The following is a 22,931-nucleotide window of genomic DNA, read 5'->3' as shown; positions in this document are numbered from 1 at the left end:
AGTTGAACATATTTAGAAACATAATATGTACTCAGTTCAGAGGAATGTAACAATCAACTCAAAGAGGAGACCAAAGAATTATGCCAAAAGTCAGTAGACCTGTGATGTGAAAGAAAAAAAAAGTGAAAGTGACATGATATACAGCCAAGTATGGTGACCCATACTCAGCATTCATGCACTGCATTAACCCATCCAAAGTGCACACACAGCAGTGAACACACTCGCACCATGAACACACACCCGGAGCAGTGGGCAGCCATTTATGCTGCAGCGCCCAGGGGGCAGTTGGGGATTCAGTGCCTTGCTCAAGGGCACCTCAGTTGTGGTATTGCCAGCCCAAAAATCAAACCAACAACCTTAGGGTTAGGAGTCATACTCTCTAACCATTAGGACACGACTTCCACAAATGTAAGTCATAGGTTAGCATTTCTAATGGTTTAAGAGAAGCAGCCTGACTCAGCCTGATCTCTGGGGCTGACCATAACAGAAGTAAAAATATGTAAAAAAAATGAACACATTCTGTACCTGTAGATATACATTTGAAGACAATGCAGAGGATTTACCAGTAATCTTCTGTACAGTTTTGTGAAGCTCCCTCTAGTGTGCTTTGATCCTGTAGCAGTCCCAAAACATGCATCACTGTACCAATGTAAACCTCACATTTAAAATACAACTGGGAAACACTGAAGAATATTTTATTAATGTGAACTGGTGTTAGGTGTGTCCTGCGAATAATAGTACATCCTAGTTTTGTTTATGGTTCAAAACTTCTTTTTTATTAGCCTGACTTAAAAATAATATTTTAGTGGGGTAACAAAAAACTGTAGACTGCCGAAGTGCCAACTGAAAGGAAATGAAAGGAAATGTTGCAATAAACAACTTGACATATATATTTTTTAATTCTTATTTTTATTTTTAATAAGAAAAACAACAACTTTTGGTTGTCAAATTAAATTCAGTGTGGAGTGACCTATGCAGGTGGCCATGTTTTTATCTTTTTTTTCTGGTCCAGAAATTGGTGATTTTATGGTATTTGTAAAAAGAAAATAGAAAAAAAAAATGTGTTTTTCTTTTAAAAGTTAATATTTAGCCTTTTTAAAAACGTTATTTGTGTGTGTGTGGTGTAGCCTACTTGATGGAAATCCAGCTGGACATTTTTTTAAGTCATTAAAATATAAATGTAGCTGTATAAAAAAAATGTAAAAACTTGATTTTTGAAATAATTTTATGTTTTTGTCATTGACTCCTATAGCTACACCTAAGAATAGGTCAATGCATGAAACCCTGAAGAAATGTTCTGTGAAACGAGCCATATCAATAGCTCTCAGTCTTTCTCGATGGTAGCCCACAGCAGTGGAGGATGGTCTCTCGATTGCCAAAACGCCCATAACGTTCAGCATCACATTAAGGAGTCTTTAGTTGGGTCAGCGGCACGTCGTCGTTCGACTGATATCACAGAACCCGTAGTTAGTGACGGACTGAACAAAAATCAGCGGATATATCGACGGGTGAACGCGCGGAATAATGAACGAATGAAGCAAGAACAATGGCTAACCTGACAGTCCCAAAACACAGCGGCTAACACAGACTGAGGCAGACAGTGAGGGAGGGACAGAGGGAGGAGAAGGGTAAGGAGCTGAGGTAGAAAACAGCTGACTGATAAAGATGCAATAAAAACAAATAGTCACTTAAACGGTGAAGAGAGTCAACGATATAGCCATATAACACCGCGACGTCTAGAAGAAGGTCGCGCAAATGTAGGAAGAGTAAATAAATAAATAAGAGCGCGTGAGCGTCATCCGCAGTGTGTAGCATCTACATCCACTTGCACCACCTGAAGACAACGACCGACACTGACTGCTGGGAAATAAAGAAACGGGAAAAACACGAGAAATCAGCGGAGAGGAAGGGCGACGGGGAAAATCAGCGAGACTGTCAACGTCCTTGTGATACAGAAGTAATTGAACAGCGGTTTCTTGTAGTATTTGAGGCGAGGAGGTAGAAGGGGGTCTCAGTGCTGCAGCGGCCGCCGTGATGCTCTACACATGTAGGCACGTTTGAAGCAGTTCATCCCCGCCCTGTGTGGATCTGACCGAACCGAACCGACTGTACGGTAACGGATTTTAGTAGGGGGACGCCGGAGGGCTCTGAAAAGGACTTGAGGCGCAGAACTGGTGACTGGTAATATGACGAAAACCTTTAATTAGCCTAATAAGTGATGCATTTGTACTTGTGTGGAGGAGATAAATGATTTAATCGCTCGTTTGTTTCTCTAACATGGATTGATTTACCTATGATCTCTGTATAGAATGCTTACTACACCCGAGTTTTAATACGGTACCGATTTATGCCTCTAGCCTATAAATATTTAAATAAAGACCAAATTTAGGCCGATGACTTTCTGATGACGACAGTAGGCTACGGCAGCGGTGTCTTTATTGTAGAAATGTATGTTCACTTCAATATCTCTTGATGAAGAAATAGACAATTACATCCATCCTTGTGCTTATTTCCGAGTCTAATCTCGTTTTTTAATGTAACACGGGCGAGAGACGCGTCAAATTGAACCCCGAGATTTTACTCCACCATCCCTCTGTCTACATTTTTAACCAGGTTAGATGATTTCTCTTTTTAGTCGATCCCTGCTTTTTGATTTTACTTTTTAAATCCAAAAAGAAATAAACAATTGACTTAGGAGCCTGCTCTCGCCGTTGGCTTCCTTCCTCGAACTATCTTCTGCCGAGCACCACCTTTGAAGCGATGGAGACCCCTACGAAGCTACCTCCGTCGAGCCCATCATCGCCGACCACAGGCTTCTCTGTACCGAGCGCGGAGAAGGTAGACGGCTTCCCCCGCCGCTCGATGCGCCGTGCCCGGCAGCGACGGTCCCACAGCTCCTCACAGTTCCGCTATCAGAGCTCCCAGGTGGAGCTCACCCCGCTGCCTTTACTTAAAGGTAGGTTCCTTTAACTGGGACGTGAGGTGGTTTGTTTTTAATGGGATGTTAGTTTGGAGTAGGAGATTAAAAATGACTCAATGTCTTCTTGAGCAGCCTTGAGAGATGTCATTGAACTTCCGTAAGGACTCCAAATGAACAGTAACTAAATCTTCTGAGGAACACAGCTAGACTCCCTAGCATAATTCCCTTTAATGATACCATCATCCAAGGATATATAATCTGAAAGATCCAGTGTTTTGATTTAATTTTCATTGGTTATATATAATGGAAAGCCATTTTTGTAACATTCAATTCAACTCAACTCAAATAGCTTGTGTTGTGTAGCAGAAAACTAACTTAACTGAGTAACCCCTATAAGATTAGATGTATCAAAGTAAGTCCAGTGAACCCTTTGCTGTACCGTCTAGCATAGCAATGTCACTTTTCTTATAATATATAATGTAGGATGTTGGCAAGTGCAGGAAAGAAGAAGCGATTGCCCATTGCAGTGGGGTTTTCATAACTGTTCATTAAGTGAAGCAACATAAATCATAGTATCTGACTTTCTAGTCAACAACCTAGTCCAAGGTTTGCTGGAATCAGAAATTCATTATCCGGTTTAGTTAATGGCAACAGAATTATTAATGTAGTCCAAATGCACTGAGTAAACTTTTGTTTTACTAATGTTTTTTTTATTGTCATGAAATTTAGTAGCAATTGTGTTGCATTGCCTCATTTTAAATAACTTAATTGAATTAGCAGCAGAAATCATTTTTTAAACTCAATGTTTTCCCCAGTGGCATCCGAAGGCTTATCATAGTCGGTGCCAATTACTTTGTTAGTTTAGGAAGCTTTGTGGTTAAAAGCATCCTCAGTCAGGACATCATAATAGTCCACTTCCATGAGCTCATTTTGGCCATCAACCAGAGGTCAAGAAGAAACTGTAAGCCACAGACTGGGAAGTGGCTGGGAAGTTACTGTGTTGAATGTGGGGGTAGTTTGAGATAATCCATTAATTTATTCAAGTATAGGAGTGATACAATTTGGTTAGAATCTTAGAAAGCTCAAGGAAAAACAGCTATTAATAGAGTCTTATAGTCTTAAATAAAACATATGAGATGCATAGCACCTAATTTTCAGAGTAGCTGATCTGTGATATTTTCACAAAGAATACACAGTTGCAGTGTTATCCCCACATTTGTGGCTCTCGGCTTCATAGATTTTCCAAGTTCATACACGATTTCATGATTCACACTTTAGCATGATTCACTTATTCTAATAGGGGAATCATCCGAGCGACATTTCCAGTGAAGTTGGATTTAGTGGTACCAGTTTTTCATGAGACACTCCAGCTGAGGGTGTGCTGGTGTGTCACAGCGGGTCCAGACTGAGCCCCTGTCCTGTTTTAACCATCCAGCTGACCTGCTTTTAGTCATTCACATGTCACAGAGACACATCTCCAGTGTTAATCAACATCTCATTTCGTCTTATTAAGCACAATGTATTAAATTTCACCTCAATGACTGGCTATAGTTTGATTTAGCTCTGGTATTTCATAACCTATAATTGTATAAAAATGCACAGTTCTTTTGCATGTGATGTTATGTTTGATTAATAAAGCGTTAGTTTAATTTAAAATAATATCATCAAACCATAGACAAATACTAGCCATGTAAAAGTAGACCGTTAATGAAACTTAAGGAAGGTTTTGATCTCAATTTTTGGATCTTTTTCTTAATTCTATAAATGAACTCGAGCAAAATAACGATTTTCAATCCCTTATAATAATAGGTAATGATTATTATCCCTTATAACATATTTTTTTGTCTCTTTTTTAATGATCACAACATCAAAATAACACCTATTAGAATGGCAATTAGTCGTACATTTTTAGTTTGCATCTTGTACCTGTTACATTTTTAAGCTCCATTTAATGGAACAGCATATTTAGATGTGATATATATATATAATGCCTTTTAAACACAAGATTAACTTAAAGATTAACTGTGCATGTGTGCAATAAAGAGAAAGTGAGGAAAAGACGCTTATCAGTCCAAAACATGACCACAATCTTTTATTGGTTACTGAAAAAAAAAAAAAATACTGGTCTGAGCAACTGGTAGTGCTTATTCTCATTCGTAGACCTTCGAATTCTACTTTTCTTGTTTATTTATTTTATTTCTATTTATTTATTTTCCTTTTAAGCCTCAGGAGTGGCTTCACTACTAGTCCTCGTGCGTTTGTGAGCATGTGTCTCTGTAAATAGCTGCCACTGCTGGAGGGAGAGTGTCTTCACGTAGACAATGGGCAGCTCAGAGCTCTCAAAACTCCCAAATCCAGAAGTGAAACAGAAATGCATGTTTTGGGGCGAGGACAGCATCTCAAATCTATTAGCAATCACCTCGGAGTATGATGTTCACTGTACTTGTGTACTGTAATCATCATACTCCAAGGCATCATTCTTACAGGATAACAAATATGTCTGTGTTTAAGAAAGTGATTTTTTTTTTTTCCCGGGGTGGATGCATATCTGCCTGCTTCTTCCTGCAGGGTTCAGCTGGTCAGGACTGGTGTTAGGTTACAGTACACAGAAGGCCTGCTCCCACTTTGGCCTCCTCCGATCAATAAAAAGGGCAAGAGAGGAAGAGGGAGAGAATAAAAGAGGGAGTGAGTGATAATAGAGACAGGGAAGAGAAAAAGAGCATTAGAGAAAGAGAGAGAGAGAGTGAAGTGGATAAGCACGTGAGGCTGTAAGTGGAAGAACACTGTACTGAGAGAGAGCTATTATTGAGAACAAGATTTGTTCAGCCAGATTGGTCCCTGTCCATAGAAAGTGAAGAAGAAGAAAAAAACTACACATACACATATAAATATATTTGTTTTTTATGTTTTAAAATGTAATTTATTGTAATGGCAAAGTTGAATTTTCAGCAGCTGTTACTTTAGTCTTCAGTGTTGCATGATCCTCCATCATTTATTCTAATATGCTGATTTCTTATTATTATCAGTTATCAATGAAAACAGCTGTGCTTCTTTATGTTTTTGTGGAAACAGTGATATATTTTTCTTTGATGAATAGTAAGTTCAAAAGAACAGCATTTTTTTGTATATTGTGAACGTTTTTACTGTCAGATTTGGTCATATTTGAATTACTTTAAAATATATTTATTTCTGAAATTTTTGAATTGTGGTAATTCATACTAATATATTATTACATTATTTCTATATTCATATTAATGATAATATTTGGTTATATTATTATATACTTCATAATAAACCATTTTCTTTCAATAAATATACGTGATTTAAAATTTTAAGTCCTGCTTTAACCTAGAGCTTAAGTAATAGCTTTAATTTAAAATTTATTATAATATAGCATTGTATGTATTTATTAATTTTATAATATAGCTTCTCGCACCGGCATTGAAGTTCACTTTTTCCTGCAATTCATCATTTGCCTACATCACTCCACATCATCAAAAAAACTCATTTGAAATGTTTGAATTGAAGGTTCCTGTTTTGTTGTGCAGTATTTTTGCTCTGCTCTGTTTATGGGTTTTGGTGGTTAGAAAATACAGGATTTCAACAGCCAACCAAACACAGTTATATCTCTTTAACCATAAAGAGTTTCCTCATTGAAATCACGCTGCCACACAGACCCACAGAGTGAATGAGATTGAGAGAAGGATGGAGAAGAGGGGAAATAGGAGATCATGAGGAGAGGAACAGGGTAGAGGGATGACATCATCTCTCCTGCTCTCTCTGCAATGTTTTCTAGCCCTAGCATGCATCTCTCTCTATCTCTTTCTCTCTCTCTATGCTCCACTGTTGCTTATTGGCCACTCTATATTTAGCAGCTTTGCATGTACAACATTACAGCATGTTTATTAGTGAGATGACGAGTGATATTTAACTTCAGAAGTAAAATTGTTGCTATTTCTTCACATAAGTAATTATAGTTTTTACATTCTTTCCATGATTTCAGTTCATTTCAATTTCATATTTCATTCACATGCTCATCTTTGCTCTTACCCTCATGCGCTGTGTGTTTCCAGTTTCTTGTGTCTCCGCCTTCTTTCCCTCTCACACTTTTCCCTGGACAATTTAGTTTTTTTTTCTGTTCTGACTGCTGTGGCTGTGTCATGCTCTTTTGAACCCCATCCTTCCCTCCGACAAACACACTCCCGCTACAAAACCACCTCTTTTCATCACATCCCTCTCTTTATTTGCACTTATGTGTTTATTATTTATTCTGTCTGTCTCTTTTGACCTAGCTTCCTGCATGCCGATCCACTTGGTTTGGGTTTAGCTGTTGCAGACTAATACACTTTTAATGCAGAGTTATTGTACAAAGTGCCATGCTGAGGCTAAAGAAAAATAGAGAGTGATTCATAAGTCGTAGTACAGGAATGGAAGGGTATGTATTTTGTGTTGAGTTTTTGGATGAATGGAGTGGATTTTCATGGTTATTGTGGCTCGAGGTGCTACGTCCACAGAGGAGTGAGACAGCACCCGCTAATCCTGTTAGCACCACACGCCTCCACTCATTCCTCATTAGTATCCCATCCATCCACTTCAAGAAATCTGCATTAATATACTTTATAGATCCAAGTGTCTGTCTAACTCCAGCAATCTTTAATGTAATTGTGCTGTGTGAGTGCATACACTTTTAAAAATAACAGTTCTTTATTGACATGGAGAACCTTTAAAATCCATGGAACCTTTCCGTTGCACAAAAGGTTCTTTGAAGTTCACTGAAAGATTCTTTGAGGAATCAGAAATGGTTGCATCGCTTTGAAAACCCTCTTTTGGAACCTAAGAGTGTAGTATTACAAAAAGTGCTGAAAAAAATGACAACGACAATGTGTAAAAGGGTAGTTCATCGAGAAATTACAATTCTGTTATTATTTATTTATTATCTCCCAAACCTGTATGACTGTGGAGCATAAAATAAGGTATTTATAATTTTTCCTCCTTAAAATGTAAGTCACTGGTCAGCAAAACTGTTCGGCAAAAGAAAGAAAATCACACATTTCTTGTGATGACCTAAAATGATGATGGAATTAAATTTTTGGGGTGAACTTTAAATTCAATTTAAAGTTTCTATGGATGTTAAAGGTTCTTCATGTGACCATAGATGCCAATATAGAACCTTTGTATGTGTTCAATGCCAAGTTTATTAGCAAGCTAAACTAGGAGAAATGGTAAATAGTAAATGTGCAGTGTAATTGTGTATATTGTATAAGTATGTGTACTAGATTACATCTTTTCACCTTCCTGTCCCACAGATGCTCCAGTGGCAGAACTTCATGACTTGTTCTGTAAGAAGCTGCAGCAGTGTTGTGTGCTTTTTGACTTTCTGGACTGTGTGGCCGACCTGAAGGGGAAAGAGATCAAACGTGCTGCGCTGAACGAGCTTGTTGAGAGCGTGGCTACCAGTCGTGGAGTCCTCATCGAACCCCTGTACCCAGAGGCTATTAAGATGGTGAGATGAATCGCAAAAGAGAGAAAAAGTGATGGAGTAGGATGGGATTTGATAAAAGAGCAGAGGACACATGGGGAAGATCTCAGGATCTCCAATGCTCCAAGTGCACTTTAAAGACTCATTTACATTTCCTTGTGTCCAGCTACATTAGTTCTGTACAGTATGTAGCTGAAATACAATAACACCTTAATTGGGAAGCAACGGATTTTTGTTAACTGGTCCTTTTATGTTTCGATGTGAAAGACAAAGTGGAGAATTCACTAAGAATGAAATTGCGGCCTCTGATAATACAGTTTATTTGCATTTGCTGTTGCATTGTTTTTATCCCCTCGTTTACTAGAGGAATTCTGCAAATCAGGTAACAATGAATGACTGTTGCTCTGATCAGTAGATATGTACATCGACATTCCATTCAACTGAAACTGAGCAAAGCAAATAGCAATGAGCTCCTGTGAAATCAATAATGAGACTAAGTCGCATAGAGATGCAATGCTGAAAAGAATTACAGTGGCTTAGTTTACATAGAAATGACTTTATAACTTCATTTCTTCTGTGAAACATGAAGGATATTTTGAAAAGTGTTTTTCACTATGTAGTATGAATGTCAATTGTAACCAAAATTGTTTGGTTTACAACAATATTTACAGAATTTTAATTTCTTGGGAAACTATCCCTTTAATTGAAATGTCCACAGCATTGCACTGGATTTCAATTGGTTTGTCAATAATTATATATATTTTTAATTTGAAATAGCTGTTAAGTTAATTTGTATATGAATGTGGTCATAGATTAGTATCATGTTTTATATTCTGATTTCATCAATCTGATTATTACCATCTTACCATTTCGGAGCAAGAAAGCTCATAAAGGTGAACAACTAAAAATGGCCCTTGAGGATCACTTTCCTTGAATTGAAGTCTTTCATTATCATTTGTTTTTCATCTTTTGTTGTCTTATTTCAGCACTTTAGTAAAACACAACCTTTCAACCGCTCTTCTTCCTGTAGATCTCAGTGAACATTTTTCGAACTCTCCCACCGAGTGAAAACCCTGAGTTTGATCCGGAGGAGGATGAACCAGCTCTGGAAGCCTCCTGGCCTCACTTACAGGTACACATACATTCTCCGGTACTTATATACACAAACACAAACTGACACCATTTTTATAGCTTGTGTCCCAGCGCTGATTCCATTTCCTCTCTGTTTCTCTCCTATCCTATCCTTTTTTTTTAATCTAGTTGGTGTATGAATTCTTTTTACGCTTTCTTGAGAGTCCAGATTTCCAGCCTTCTCTTGCCAAGCGCTACGTGGATCAGAAGTTTGTTCTACAGGTACAGAGTTTTTATAGATGTAGAGATATAGGTATAGAGGCCATGTGTGACTTTTAACAATTATCATTTGTAGATATAATAAGGCTGCAATGTAATTAAAAAAATACTATATGTGTTGTTCTGCATTTTTCTTTGCACTTAGATATAATAAAATAAATACATAATGAATTCACATGAATGAATATGGACAGGTAAAGTGGACTCAAGGCAATTAAGTGATCCTAGCCCATTTTCAAATCCAGTCTTTAGAGACAAACAATGCTAATTTGTAGTTTTGGCACACCCTTTTAAACATTTTCAGTGTGATTTTTATGTTTCTTTTTTCTTTTTTCTTTTAGTTTTGATATCTTCAAGCAGCAATATGAGATTTTAAATGTGTATTGTATCATAGTCAGTATTTCTCAGATACCCAACAGGCAGTCTAACCTCCATGTTGGACTGTTAGTATTTCTGATTCTACTCACACTTAATTATAAATATTCATGAGTAGTGCTTTAAATAAAGTGCAAAAGGGCTGACTATGTGTGTGTGTGTGTGTAGCTGCTGGAGTTATTTGACAGCGAGGACCCCAGAGAGAGAGAATATCTGAAGACTATCCTGCACCGTGTCTATGGCAAACTTCTGGGCTTGAGGGCCTACATCCGTAAACAGATCAACAACATCTTCCTCAGGTCAGTCATACAGGCAAAATGCATGAGCAGCATTGACATTACACAGCCAGTGATTGCTTTTTGTTAGTCTTTATGTCTGCCATTATATCTATTTTTAAAATCTGCAGGTTCATCTATGAAACTGAGCGTTTTAATGGAGTTGCTGAACTTCTGGAAATTTTGGGAAGGTAGATACACTCTCAAACTGCCAAATAGAAAGCACTATAAGTGTGTGATCTGATCAGATGATGTTTATAAAGCAACCCAATGTAAATGAGAGTAGATACATAAGGTAGATGCCTGTGGTTTATTCGTTGTTTCCAGAGTTAGGAGGTAGATATAGCATCTTATGATATTTGTGCTATAATCTTAAATGAGTAAATTATAATGTTACATAACTTAATGTAGCAGCAGATTACTGGAGAGATGCTTTATGGTGTGTGTGAGCTGGTGATTCAGACACTTAGCAGAGACCTCTGACATCAGCGCTCGCTGCATGTACCTGCAGTCATGTTTCCCATCCTCAGCGTGTCCAGACATATAATTTACAGCCATGATCTCACTCAGACCAGTGCTGCTTTGCATATTGGGTTCAATGCACACAAAATGGTGTCTGTTTCTCGATGTGTTTAATAGCATAAACAAAGCAAACCTTTGACAGAGAGAAACAGGGGAAGAGAGAGACAACCAGGGGGAGGCATGAGTCAGAGTGTTGGGGATGGAGGACTAAATTCAGGTTGATGTCGGTAGTATTTATAGTGCCTACCACCCACACATCTCTCTGATCACTACTGAAGAGAGAGAGAGAGAGCTGTGGAATTAGAGTGAGAAACAATGGTTCCCATGCAGAAAAAATATGCATTTTATGTTCTTTAATATATTTTTTAAATTATATGATCAAAAAAACATAATCAGAAAAAGATATTGATAATATACATTACATAAAAATATGAAAGTATATCTAAAAGAAAATCTACAGATGTTTTTAGTCATTAAAAAAAAAAAGAATAATATAGAATAGAAATATTATAATATAGAAATATTTTATAGTACAGAATGTCATGTTTTATAAAATATAGAAAAATGTCAACTTAAAAAAAAACGCCACAGATTTAAATAAAATATATTTTCAATTTAGATAATATTCAATTGAACCATTCTGTTTACAGTGCATTTGATAAAATATGGATATTTTTTTACAGTCAGATAAGCAAAGTAAACAAACAGGAAGTGAAAGAATGCAATAGAAAGATGGAATAAATAGGTAAAATGAGAGAGAAAGACAAAGAGCGAAGAGGGTGGATGGCAGAATAAAAAAGAAACAGAGACAGACCGCATGGATGGAATGGAATTAAATAACAACTTAGCAATGGGAGGAACAGCCTGAGTAGAAGAACAAAGATAAAACTAAGGAAATGAGAGGAAGAGAGGATGAGACAGTCGAAAAGAGAGGACGGATGAGGGGGGTTTAGCGGGGGATTAGCTGATGAACAATAATGTGGCGAATGAGTGTAGAGAGCATCTTTAGAACGACTGATACTAATCCTGTTTATTCTCCCTTTTCTCTTTTCCACCTACTCCTCTCCTCTCCTCTCCTCTCCTCTCCTCTCCTCTCCTCTCCTCTCCTCTCCTCTCCTCTCCTCTCCTCTCCTCTCTTCTCTTCTCTTCTCTTCTCATCTCCTCTCCTCTCCTCTCCTCTCCTCTCCTCTCCTCTCCTTTTTTCCAGTATCATAAATGGCTTTGCTCTGCCTCTCAAATCAGAGCACAAGCAGTTCCTGGTGAGGGTCCTGATCCCCCTGCACACTGCCAAGTCTCTCTCCATTTTTCATGCACAGGTTAGAGTCAGACTCCCAGACACTCACACTCGGATTCACATACAGATCTGATGCTGTTAATTAATGGACTGTAATGGGCTATAATACCACAAGGGGGCGCTAAATACTAACGCTTAATCCAGTGGCCCAGTGGTTTACACTTACAAAGAGTGTTCACACAACTATCATTAACTCACAGTTATGACGTTCTTAAACTCTGCTGAACGTTATTTTGTTCTTTGCTAAGAACAAAGAACAAAGAAAAAAACTTTGCATGATTTGTGGAAAAATCTCCTGAATTGTTATTATTATTTTTGCTGATTCCACTTGGTTTGATAATTCTGTGCAATAACATTAATACATTTTTAGTGATAATAAACAATTTTGGTCATTTAAAGTCGGAACTAACCTGCCTTTGTGTGTATAAATGTGTGTGTTTGGCTGACTGTTTACACATGTACACTTTTCAAAAGATTGGGGTCAGTAAAAATGTAATATATATTTGTTTGAAAAGTAATACTTTTTATTCATAAAGGACACATTGATCACTTTTGAAATTTGTATTTAAAAAAAAAAAATTATAAATGCTGTTATATTTAACTTTCTATTCATCAAACAATACTGAAAAAAGAATAATGGTTTCCACCATAGATTGTAAAAAAACATGGACGTAGTGTTCGTGACATCACCCATTGGTTTCTGAAGAGCATTTTTGAAGCCTAAAATTGGGTGGAGACGCCTGTCGCCATCTTGGCACATGTCACTGTGCATCACTCCTGGATAATCGAAAATGGGCAAAGAGGTGGGATGTGGGTGGAGCTGGTTGCTGAAAACACACCCACCTACCTCGTTGGTGACAACAGCTGCAATCCACCTGTCACTCAAGTGGCCACGCCCTTACTTATGCAGAACTTTAAGGCTTAATATAATTCAAACGGATGAGTTATAAAACAAATTCACCCCCCTCACAGTTGTCATGAAGGGCAAAATTAGCAATATAGACCAAATCCACTTTTTGTACCAGGCGGTAAACATGTTTTTTTTTCTGCTGTAAAGTTGGGCATTTTAACATGGATCGTCTATGGAATTGATTCCCTTTTGCAGCCAGCCTCTAGCCACTATGAATTATAGTTTAAGTCACTTCCGTGTTGGTTTCAAGAGAGAGACCGGAAGATTGACGCTTGGTTTCCACAAACATATTAAGCTGCACAATAATAATTGTAAATACAATACAAAATATCACTGTATTAACTGTATTTTTGATCAAATAAGTGCAGCCTTGAGCAATAAGATCTTACCAACCCCAAACCTTTGAGCTGTATTGTATGCATTTATATGCATATATATATATATATATATATATATATATATATATATATATATATATATATATATATATATATATATATATATATATATATATATATATATATATATTAACAGCATTTTTTTTCTGAAAAGTGCTTTTGTAGTATTAGTACTGCCTGTTTGTGTATGTCTATAAGTGTGTGTGTGTGTGTATTCTGTAAGTGCTTGTCCTACATTCTAACACTTCCCCTTTCCCTTGTCAATATCACCCCATCCATAATTCAGTGGCCCCACTCCGGGCTGTTTATACTTTATACTTGCCACAAGGGTCTATAGAGCTCTCCCAGGGAATGTCTTCTGGTGGCCAGACTTATTTTATGTAGCCTCCACAGAAACAGAAGCGCAGTGCAGCCAAATCCTTAATCACACTTCCCTCAAGGTTTCTTCAGAACATCACACGTTTCTGGAGAGCTCTCAGTGAGATGAAAGGCTAAACCCTGAACTCTATTTTTATAAATTGTTTTGTCACCAGCATTAAAAGTGCATTTCGGGGACTCTTTTGACCTCCATGTAACCTGTGGCTGTTGTGATTTGGCTACTATTTTATTTGTTTGCTCAGGAACTAATGGTGAGCGGTTAAGTCTGGGGGATTTATACTGAATGATTAGAGCTTAGTTCCCATTGAGTCTCAAACTACTGCATGACACCAGGGCATATATTTTCACTCAGGTGTCTCTTGGGTATGGAATATTTTTATCTTGTGCTAAAAGATACCAAAGCCTTGTAAAGTGTTGAGATTTAATCTTAGTTTTACTTTAAAAAAATAAGAAGGTACTTTCAGAATTGTGAGATATATAAAGTCAAAATTGTGAAATACAGTCACAAATGTGAGCTATAAACAATTGTGAGATATAGATATGATTTCACAATTATGAAGAAATAAAGCTACAATTGTTAGATAAAGGTGCAATTATGATTGAGAAGGTTGCAGATGTAAAATATAAAGGTATTATTGTGAGATGGCATCCGTGAGATTTTTAGGAGGAATAATGCAAAATAAATGAACATGTATTGTTTTTTTTCTAAATTCCTTTTTTTTTTGAAGCCACAATAGGCTTCCATTACCTTCTACAAAAATTCAGACACATGCACATAAACATAACCTCACAAGATCTGAACCTTTTTGTAAAGCACTGCATAGACTGAGAACTAAGAGGATAATTATGATGTTCTCATTGGGAAAGAATAAGAGAGAAAGAAAAGGGAGTTAACGGTGCTATTACCCCCTGGGGAAAGATGGGTTTTATGTGACATCAGCCCTTCTAAAGTAGACACACCATCACCACACTAACCGTTCACCCAGGCAACGGTGCAGAAGGGCTTCTGTGGTAACAAAAAGCACACACTCACTCACACACACACACGTGTAACCTCCCTTTGGAAAAACATCCTTTTCTCACCCTTTTGCTTGTAATCTCTGAGGCTCAGGTGCTTTATGTGTCTCTCCTCTTCAGGAAATATATTAAATTAATCTGGAAATAAATGCAGCATGTGTGTGCAGATGTCATCATTTAGTTATGTAGCATCTCAGTGGTTCTTCTGGAAACATTGCTTTCTTAAAACTGCGAGTCTATCATTTATTATGCTTGAGTAGGTTCATTAACATATCGTATTAATGGTGATGATAAAGCCATGGGGTGGCATTTGAGATCTCAATAGAAGAATGGTTTATTTGTGAAGTTAGCTCAGTTATTCAGATCAAACCATGAATGTCAGATAAGGGCTGTAATCTTTTTTTCCACAGTGAAAGAGTGTGATTTCACTATAATCAATGAACAGTTTCCTTAAACCATGGGTGCACCAATCAACTCCACAAACATACACAAATACACCCACACACACCCACACACACACTCTTTCTCTCATACCTTTTAATAAGAAGCACTTGCAGTTAAAACAATAAGCCTTTGAAGTGACATCAATAGTGTGTAAAAATCCTGTAAGTGACTTTATTAAAATCTTTTTTTATGCTATTTTCATGTAGCTGGCTTACTGTGTGGTGCAATTCATGGAGAAGGATGCCACAGTTACAGAACATGTAAGCCTAATATAATTATGTCATGCAACTTCATATACATACAAACCAGAATTGCTACTAATACCAATATATCTGTGCTGTCACAACAAAAAAGTAGTCTTATTCATTTGTCTGTTTTCTCTCCTTCATTAGATCATCCGGGGGCTGCTGAGATACTGGCCCAAGACATGCACTCAGAAAGAGGTGAGAAAAAGCATTGCATGCATAAAGTTTTACCTCTCAGGCAAGGGTTCCCAGACTTCCCAGTACCCCCTGAGATTTTAAGAAAATATTTCATTAATTTATGACACATTTGCATGTTCACAGTTCTCCGATGCTGAAAAAATTATAAAGTAATATTATTAGCTTAACTCTAGTAAATGAATTTGTACTGTTAAATATATATATATATTCTTTGCTAATTATAATAATCAATCATTTTGAAACACGCAGTGCATCAGACCAGTTATGCAGTTTTTGAACTGATAATCACACTAAGCTATATTCAGCCCAATTTATTAATTATAAGTTTACATTCTGTATCATTATAGAACACCTATTTGGGAAGCCCTGTCTCAGATAATGACTGTTTTCTTCCAAGTTGCACATAAAAAAAAAAAAAAAAAAAACATAAATGTGTGAATAGAAACCAGGCTAGTGATAATTGCTAGTGAAAGAAATTTTAAGCAGATGCTGAAGGTCAAAATCTTTTAATCCACTCATGTATATATGATTGAAAATGGACTTCACTCCAAGTGTGTCATGTGGTCTCAGGTGATGTTCCTGGGGGAGATCGAGGAGATTCTGGACGTGATTGAACCATCTCAGTTTATCCGTGTGCAGGAGCCTCTGTTCAAACAGATTGCTGCATGTATCTCCAGCCCTCATTTCCAGGTCAGCTCCCTCTTTCACACTCGAGCATTCCTCCCACACTGTGTCGTTCACCAGTGCTGCTCGTCAGACGTCTTCCTGTAGTACTTGTGAACACATGGAGGTGATGTATGCACCTGTTTGTGTACAGGCATGGGCGTCGCTAGGCCATTTTTAGGAGGGCTCTAGCCCCCCCTAAAAATTTTGCGATTAGCTCCATAAACTGTACATGAATTTGTGATCGCCTCAGTCCCCTTTTAATTTCATATGAAAACGCTGGCAGACTTCGGCTCCTCCCCGACTTTCCGCGCGTTCTTCAATCCGCAGAGTGAGAAACGGAGGACGAGGTGTGTTTATCGATAGATTGTTATAATATCTGCATCTGTGCAGTTCTTTACCATAATTACAGTTTACAAAATGTCATGGGGGAGCAATCGCTTTCCCATCTACTGTGAAGTTTTTGCTGTGTTCACCCCTCATCACTCCACAGTTTCCTCCGAAAATGTTACGTTAGCCCTTAACACCTATGAACTCATACTTTATAAAATATTGCTATTTTCATTTGAAAAGTTAGCTTAACAAATAAAACATATTAGAGTGCATGTGGCATTAACGACCATACAGTCATGTGCAGAAATGATTAAAGACAGTATTTGATTATAGAAAGAGGTTAATATACTTGAGCTAATGAAAGAGGTTTGTACTAGAAAAGCAAACAGTAAAACTGTGTGTGTGATTAGGAAGATTTGTATTTGGCTTGTTCATTACCCCCCTAAAATAAAACTCCTATAATCGCCCCTGTGTACAGGTCCCTCATTCTGTCTCTTTATTCTGTCTCAGGTTGCAGAGCGGGCTCTGTATTTCTGGAATAATGAGTACATTCTGAGTCTAATAGAGGAGAACTGCCAGGTCATCCTGCCTCTGGTCTTTGGCACGCTGTACAGAGTTTCCAAAGAGCACTGGAACCAGTCAGTGTCATTCTAACATGTGTCTAGAAACTCTTCAGTAACGTTAATGCTATTGACAGCAATTAAGACTGTTTTTGCATAGGCCTGTTAGACATTTATTTTTTCTCTTTTTAGGACGATCATCTCTCTTATTTACAATGTGCTGAAGACGTTCATGGAGATGAACAGCAAGCTTTTTGATGATCTCACTGCCTCCTACAAAGTGGAGAAACAGAAGTGAGTACATGACAGTGCTGAAGTCAACATGAACAGTATTGCAACTCATTTTGCTTGTAAAAATTTAGGACAAAACTTCATAGGTTGCATCCTACAGCGTGGTAATTATACACCAGAATGAAGCTGGGTTGTTGGATTAAAGGAGTTAAAATAGAATTTAAACAAATAATAATTGATATATATAATATATGGGAATAATATAACATAGAAAATTAAGTCACTTTGATGTATGTCAAATTTAAAAATTATTAAACTATTCGTGGAAATCGCCAACCATACCCACTACTCGGACTTCTGCCTCTGCACTTTCTACAAAACCAGCCTGAACGACAAGTGCAGAGCGCAGCGGTCTGGAGATGCTCCTCGGGGGAATTTTTGCAGCCTTTGTGGAGTGGGTGCTGGTGTCCTGTGGATCGCCTGTGAGTGTGGACATTGCGGACGACACCAGCCCCACCCCGGACCCAGAGCCCAGCCCACCATCTCCCCGCTGCGTGGAGCTGAAGTCTGAGCCCACAGCTGTTGGAGGGCCAGAGCCCATTGTGACCAACAGAGCTGAGGATCACTGTGGAGCCGGAGGCCGCAACGTCAGACCAGGTGCAAGAGACGGCAACAGAGCTCGCCACAGTGGAGAGTGATATGGACAGAAGCTCTGCCCACTGCACCATGACTGAAGGTGAGCAGCGCTCTATGGAGAGTAATAAGGATCTATTTAATCTGGAAATATATGCAGACATACCCCCTCTTCTCCTGCCTTCATATGAACTCTCTGTCAGCCCTGAACGATCTGTCTGCCTGGAACTAGATGTCCGTCTGGATTTCCCACCCACTCTCCCTCTCCTGCCTTCTCCTGCCATCTCTGGTTTTCCATTGCCACCGCTGTCACCTGTTAGCCCCTTTGCTCAACCTCAGCCCAACATCTGTGCGCTGGATTCACCGCGGGTCTGCCACTCTCCATCGGCGACATGGCTAGAGGATCCCCTGTGTCCACCTCCAGCCTCTGAGTCCCGGACTCCACATCGTCCCTTTGACCCAGCAGCTCCACCATGCCTCCTAGCTCCCTCCTCTCCACCTTGGCCAGTCAGTCCACCAGCTCCCCTGGGTTCCCTCATTCCTCCAGCTCCACCTTGGTCTGTTTCTAACCATTTACTACCTCGGGACTCCACTCCTCCAGCTTCACCTCGTCCCTCTGTACCTCTGGATCTGTCAGGCTCCTCCTGCCCTCCAGCTCCACCTCAGTCCTCGGTTGCTCCGGCTCCACTGTCGCCTTCCAGATCCCCGCCTCCACGTCAGTCACCGGTGCCATCTGCTCTGCCTTGGCCCTCCAAATCCTCTGTGTTGCCCTGGCTCATCGGCTCTCTGCTTCGCCCCTCGGGCTTCTCCCCCACCTGCTCCGCTGCCGTCGGTCGGCTCCCTGGAGTCGTTCCTCCCCCTCTGTTGTTCCATGGTACGAGGTCGCACCTTCCAGAAGGGGGGAGTATTTCCACACTCTTGTTCAGTGTTTAGTTGTCTGGTCTCGTGGATGTGTACTTGTGTTTCTGCCTCCTCCTTATGGATTAACCCATGTGGATTATTAAAGACTTTGCATCATCATTTTCCTCGTCACGTGCTTCTCTCCCGCACCACACCGTGGCACATAAATATATATACATATATAATATAAATATTTCATACTCACGCATACACACACACACACACATGTTTGTGTGTGTGTGCGTGTGTGTGTGAAATATTTATATAGATGTTAATACATCTATAATATATAATACATATAGAATAAAAATGAATGCATAATATTATATGCGTAGTATTTAAATATACCATAAATAACTAAAACAATTAATTTAAGTAAAATATGTTATTATATAACTTAAACCTGATAAGTTGACACACTAAAATGACTAGAACTAAAACTGAAATAAAAATAAATTTAGAATAAAACAGAAAAACGTTGACAACAAAATCACAAAAAATGCACAATTAAAATTACTTAAAAAAATGTAATATAAAATGTCAAATAAATTATAAAAATAAAATAATATATAAACATTTAAGCTACAAATATGAAAATTACTATAATGTTCTATAAGTTACACTAAAGTCACTGATGTCTGTTTATGGTTAGAAAAACAATATAGGTAAAGGTAAAAAGCCACTGAAAACTAATTCCAGGGTGAAAATATTGTAAATTCTAAATAAATAAATAAATAAAATTATAATAATTTTATAAGTTATAAAAAAATATATATTCTTATTCTATATTTATTTAACATTTTTATTTTATATCTTTATTTTTGTAATTATACAGACCAATTAGGCTGGACGTGTATTTAAAAGTTAAATGTGAACAAAGCACTTATTTTGAACTTATTATGATGCTCTGTTTTACACTCCTCCCCTTACCCCTTTCCTCCCTACAGAGAGCTGAAGAAGGAGAAGGAGCGAGCTGAGCTGTGGAGGAGTTTGGAGGATCAGCACGAGAGACGGCTGCAGAGTTTGGCTGAGGCTAGCAGAAACCAGAAGAACCTGCAGGAGAGAGAGAACACAACCAAGAGCCAGTCAGAGACCAGCGCTGCCAACACCACCTAGAAACCACACACACACACACACACACACACACACACACACAAAATATCACAGCACTGTAAAACACAGTAATTACCTGACTTGGGAACCAATCAATGCCTCAATCTCCGTCTGAAAACACACGCACACCATGCAGACACTAACGTCACAAGCACATGAACGACAGCCTGTCCATATGTAGATATCTGAAAAACACTGAAGCACACATCACACACAGCGAGTGAGATATAAAAGAGAAAAAAATGTGTAACACTCACCTGCGTCATACTATTTCATATGCCTCATACACGCTTTTCACATACCTGCTTCTCTGCATCTTTTCTTTCTATTCCTACACGAACCGGGATCATCAACCTTACCATGCGAAACATACCTGCATGGGGTGACAAACATGCACACACTCGCAATCAAACACATCCTTCATTACTGTCGTTCCAGAACTGGCTCTGTTTCTCTCGGGCCCGATCCGAGCCCCCCGTCAGTCCACCCAACAGACTCTGCATACTGTCAAACACTGAAGAGGAATGAATTATGATGATCCTGAAGATGAAATTTCTTTAAAAGTACAGATTCTAATGTTCCTACTTCTACAGCTTATTCTCGAAGTACTACTTCTATGCTAATATATCTGATGTTTTTATATATATATATATGAAAATATGATATCTATGTCTGATTATAGTGTTGGTGGGGGTATTCTAGTGTAGCACCTCATAAACATGACTGAAGTATGCTGCTAGGTAAAACTAAACTTGCTCTGAAAAGACAACACTTTAGTCTGTTCTTATGTGTTTTTTATTCTCTCATTCAGAATATTTTAATTTCGCAATATTCTCAACTGTTTTGAATGATGTGTGTCCTGCAATTTTTATTTTATTTTATTATTATTTATTTATTTTAAATCAAATTGCTTGCAAACATTCTCTTTGTATTTCAGTACAGAGGACAGACTCTTCTTTTTGTCTTCTTTTTGTCTTGATTTTAGTGTTTTTTGTTGCTCATATTTATTGAGGTAGATGATTTCTGATGGGAAGGAACTGCGTGTGTAGGCATATTGAGAAAGCTTAAGAAGAATCTGATGCACAAGTGTGTGAGTATGTGTGGATGTTGTAGAGAAGTTTATTACAGTTTAGAAGACGACAGGGATTAGATCAGAATGTACCATTCACTTCGAGTGTGTCAACGCTCAAATGAACTGCCATGGTTGATTATTGCTTTACAGTAGTCTGTCTTATTGAGAAAAAGGTGAGAAAAGCATACACTCTTGTTCTTGTTAAAAAGAAAGCACCCGGATTGACTTCCTTTTGTTTGAGAAAACTGGTATTTGCAGAAACACCACATTTCATGGGAACAAAATGGAAAAGAAAAATGAAATAGAATAGAAACGGCAATAAATATGGACTGATATTGTATGAATACGTAGCATCACTTAAACTAGAGTTGCACTGTCCTTTTGATCAAAGTCTTGTGTTTAAACATAGCATTGTATTTTGGGGAGACAAGCGGCTTTGGGATCTGAATGTATAAAAGTGGGATGTAAACATGAAAACTTGTGTTGAATAACTCAGCATCATGAACACATTTGTCATCATTATTCTCACTCAAAACCTTTGAAACATCTTGGGTTTTTAGCTCACTTAGTAGCCTACCGTATTTATACGTTTTATTTTACTTCTGAAAGTTGTTGTTGATTCAAAGCTGTCCATTTAGTTTTAGTCAGGCTGAAAACGTTCACAATCACATCATTGACATGAAGCTGAAGTCATTCGGTTCATTCCTAAAACATGAGCAGATGTTTAAAACGTGATTGGCTAAGTTTGCATAGTATTTTGTAATTTTCCGGTTAAGATAAATGGTAATTATAATTACAGTGATGTCAGATTGTCCTATTAAAAAAGAAACAGCTTTAAAACAACAAGGCATTCGGTGATACGACATGGTTTGCTAATTTTCTTCCTAAAAGCTTCTGGAATCTGCTTGTGGAGTCATACAGGTGAGTTAATCTCCTCCAGTTTCTTGTTTTATTGCTGCTTCGTGCTTACAATTCAGTTAATTCAGATTATATATTTAACAGTCTTGTCAACAGAAGTGTAGGCTAGATCTTGATTTCAAGTTAAAAAAAATTCATGGCTGGTGTAAACAGTCACATGACCAAAGTTGTTGCAGTTTGCCCCTCTGTTGTCCTTCAGAAAGAACGACCTTATTTTATACATACAGGGTCATATTTAAAATGTCTAGAATGAATAAGGCTGTTCTGTCTGACACTATAAAACTGTACATTTACAAATATTGTTACATTAAATGAAACAAACAAATATTTTAAGCATTCTTGGATTTTTCCCCTCTCCTCCATAACTGCCTAGGCTGATACTAAAAAAGAAAAATGTATCGTTAGCACATATGCGTAAACCAGACGCTGGCGACGCCTGCTGGTCACACGTATGTAAATGCAGCCAGAAGCCAATTCCAAGAACACTGGTACGCAATATTTGGAATATGTTTTAATATATATATATATATATATATATATATATATATATATATATATATATATATATATAAGAAAACATATTCTAAACATATTCTATTAACACACATATGTGCGTGTGTGTGTGTGTGTGTTAACGGAGTAGGTTAGGGAAAATGGTAGCCAAAAAAAGGCAATTAATCTTTCATAATCATGTCCATCAAAG

General features: G+C 37.9%; 1 protein-coding gene and 1 long non-coding RNA gene across 2 annotated transcripts in view; both read left to right on the top strand.

Annotated features, from left to right (window-relative positions):
• LOC128017103 (uncharacterized) overlaps positions 1–22,931 on the top strand; it is a 148,841-nt gene that overhangs the window by 13,480 nt on the left and 112,430 nt on the right. The window lies entirely within an intron of this gene.
• On the top strand, positions 1,139–22,553 carry LOC128017098 (serine/threonine-protein phosphatase 2A 56 kDa regulatory subunit beta isoform-like). Its single transcript, XM_052602291.1, has 13 exons — positions 1,139–2,956; positions 8,227–8,423; positions 9,430–9,531; positions 9,660–9,752; positions 10,293–10,423; positions 10,531–10,590; positions 12,129–12,237; positions 15,569–15,622; positions 15,755–15,805; positions 16,376–16,495; positions 17,312–17,439; positions 17,554–17,655; positions 20,073–22,553. Exons 1-13 carry the CDS (start codon positions 2,761–2,763, stop codon positions 20,239–20,241), a joined length of 1,512 nt encoding a protein of 503 aa, XP_052458251.1. The 5' UTR covers positions 1,139–2,760; the 3' UTR covers positions 20,242–22,553.

This window comes from Carassius gibelio, chromosome A7, assembly GCF_023724105.1.
Source record: "Carassius gibelio isolate Cgi1373 ecotype wild population from Czech Republic chromosome A7, carGib1.2-hapl.c, whole genome shotgun sequence".
NCBI lineage: Eukaryota > Metazoa > Chordata > Actinopteri > Cypriniformes > Cyprinidae > Carassius > Carassius gibelio.
This window is presented reverse-complemented; position numbering and strand designations above follow the sequence as displayed.

Bases quoted from the DNA above. Each gene is read 5' to 3' on its own strand.
- LOC128017098 (XM_052602291.1), top strand. From the start codon at position 2,761: ATGGAGACCCCTACGAAGCTACCTCCGTCGAGCCCATCATCGCCGACC. The intron at 8,424-9,429 runs GTGAGATGAATC...TTCTTCCTGTAG, and splicing joins ACCCAGAGGCTATTAAGATG to ATCTCAGTGAACATTTTTCG. The intron at 16,496-17,311 runs GTCAGCTCCCTC...ATTCTGTCTCAG, and splicing joins TCTCCAGCCCTCATTTCCAG to GTTGCAGAGCGGGCTCTGTA.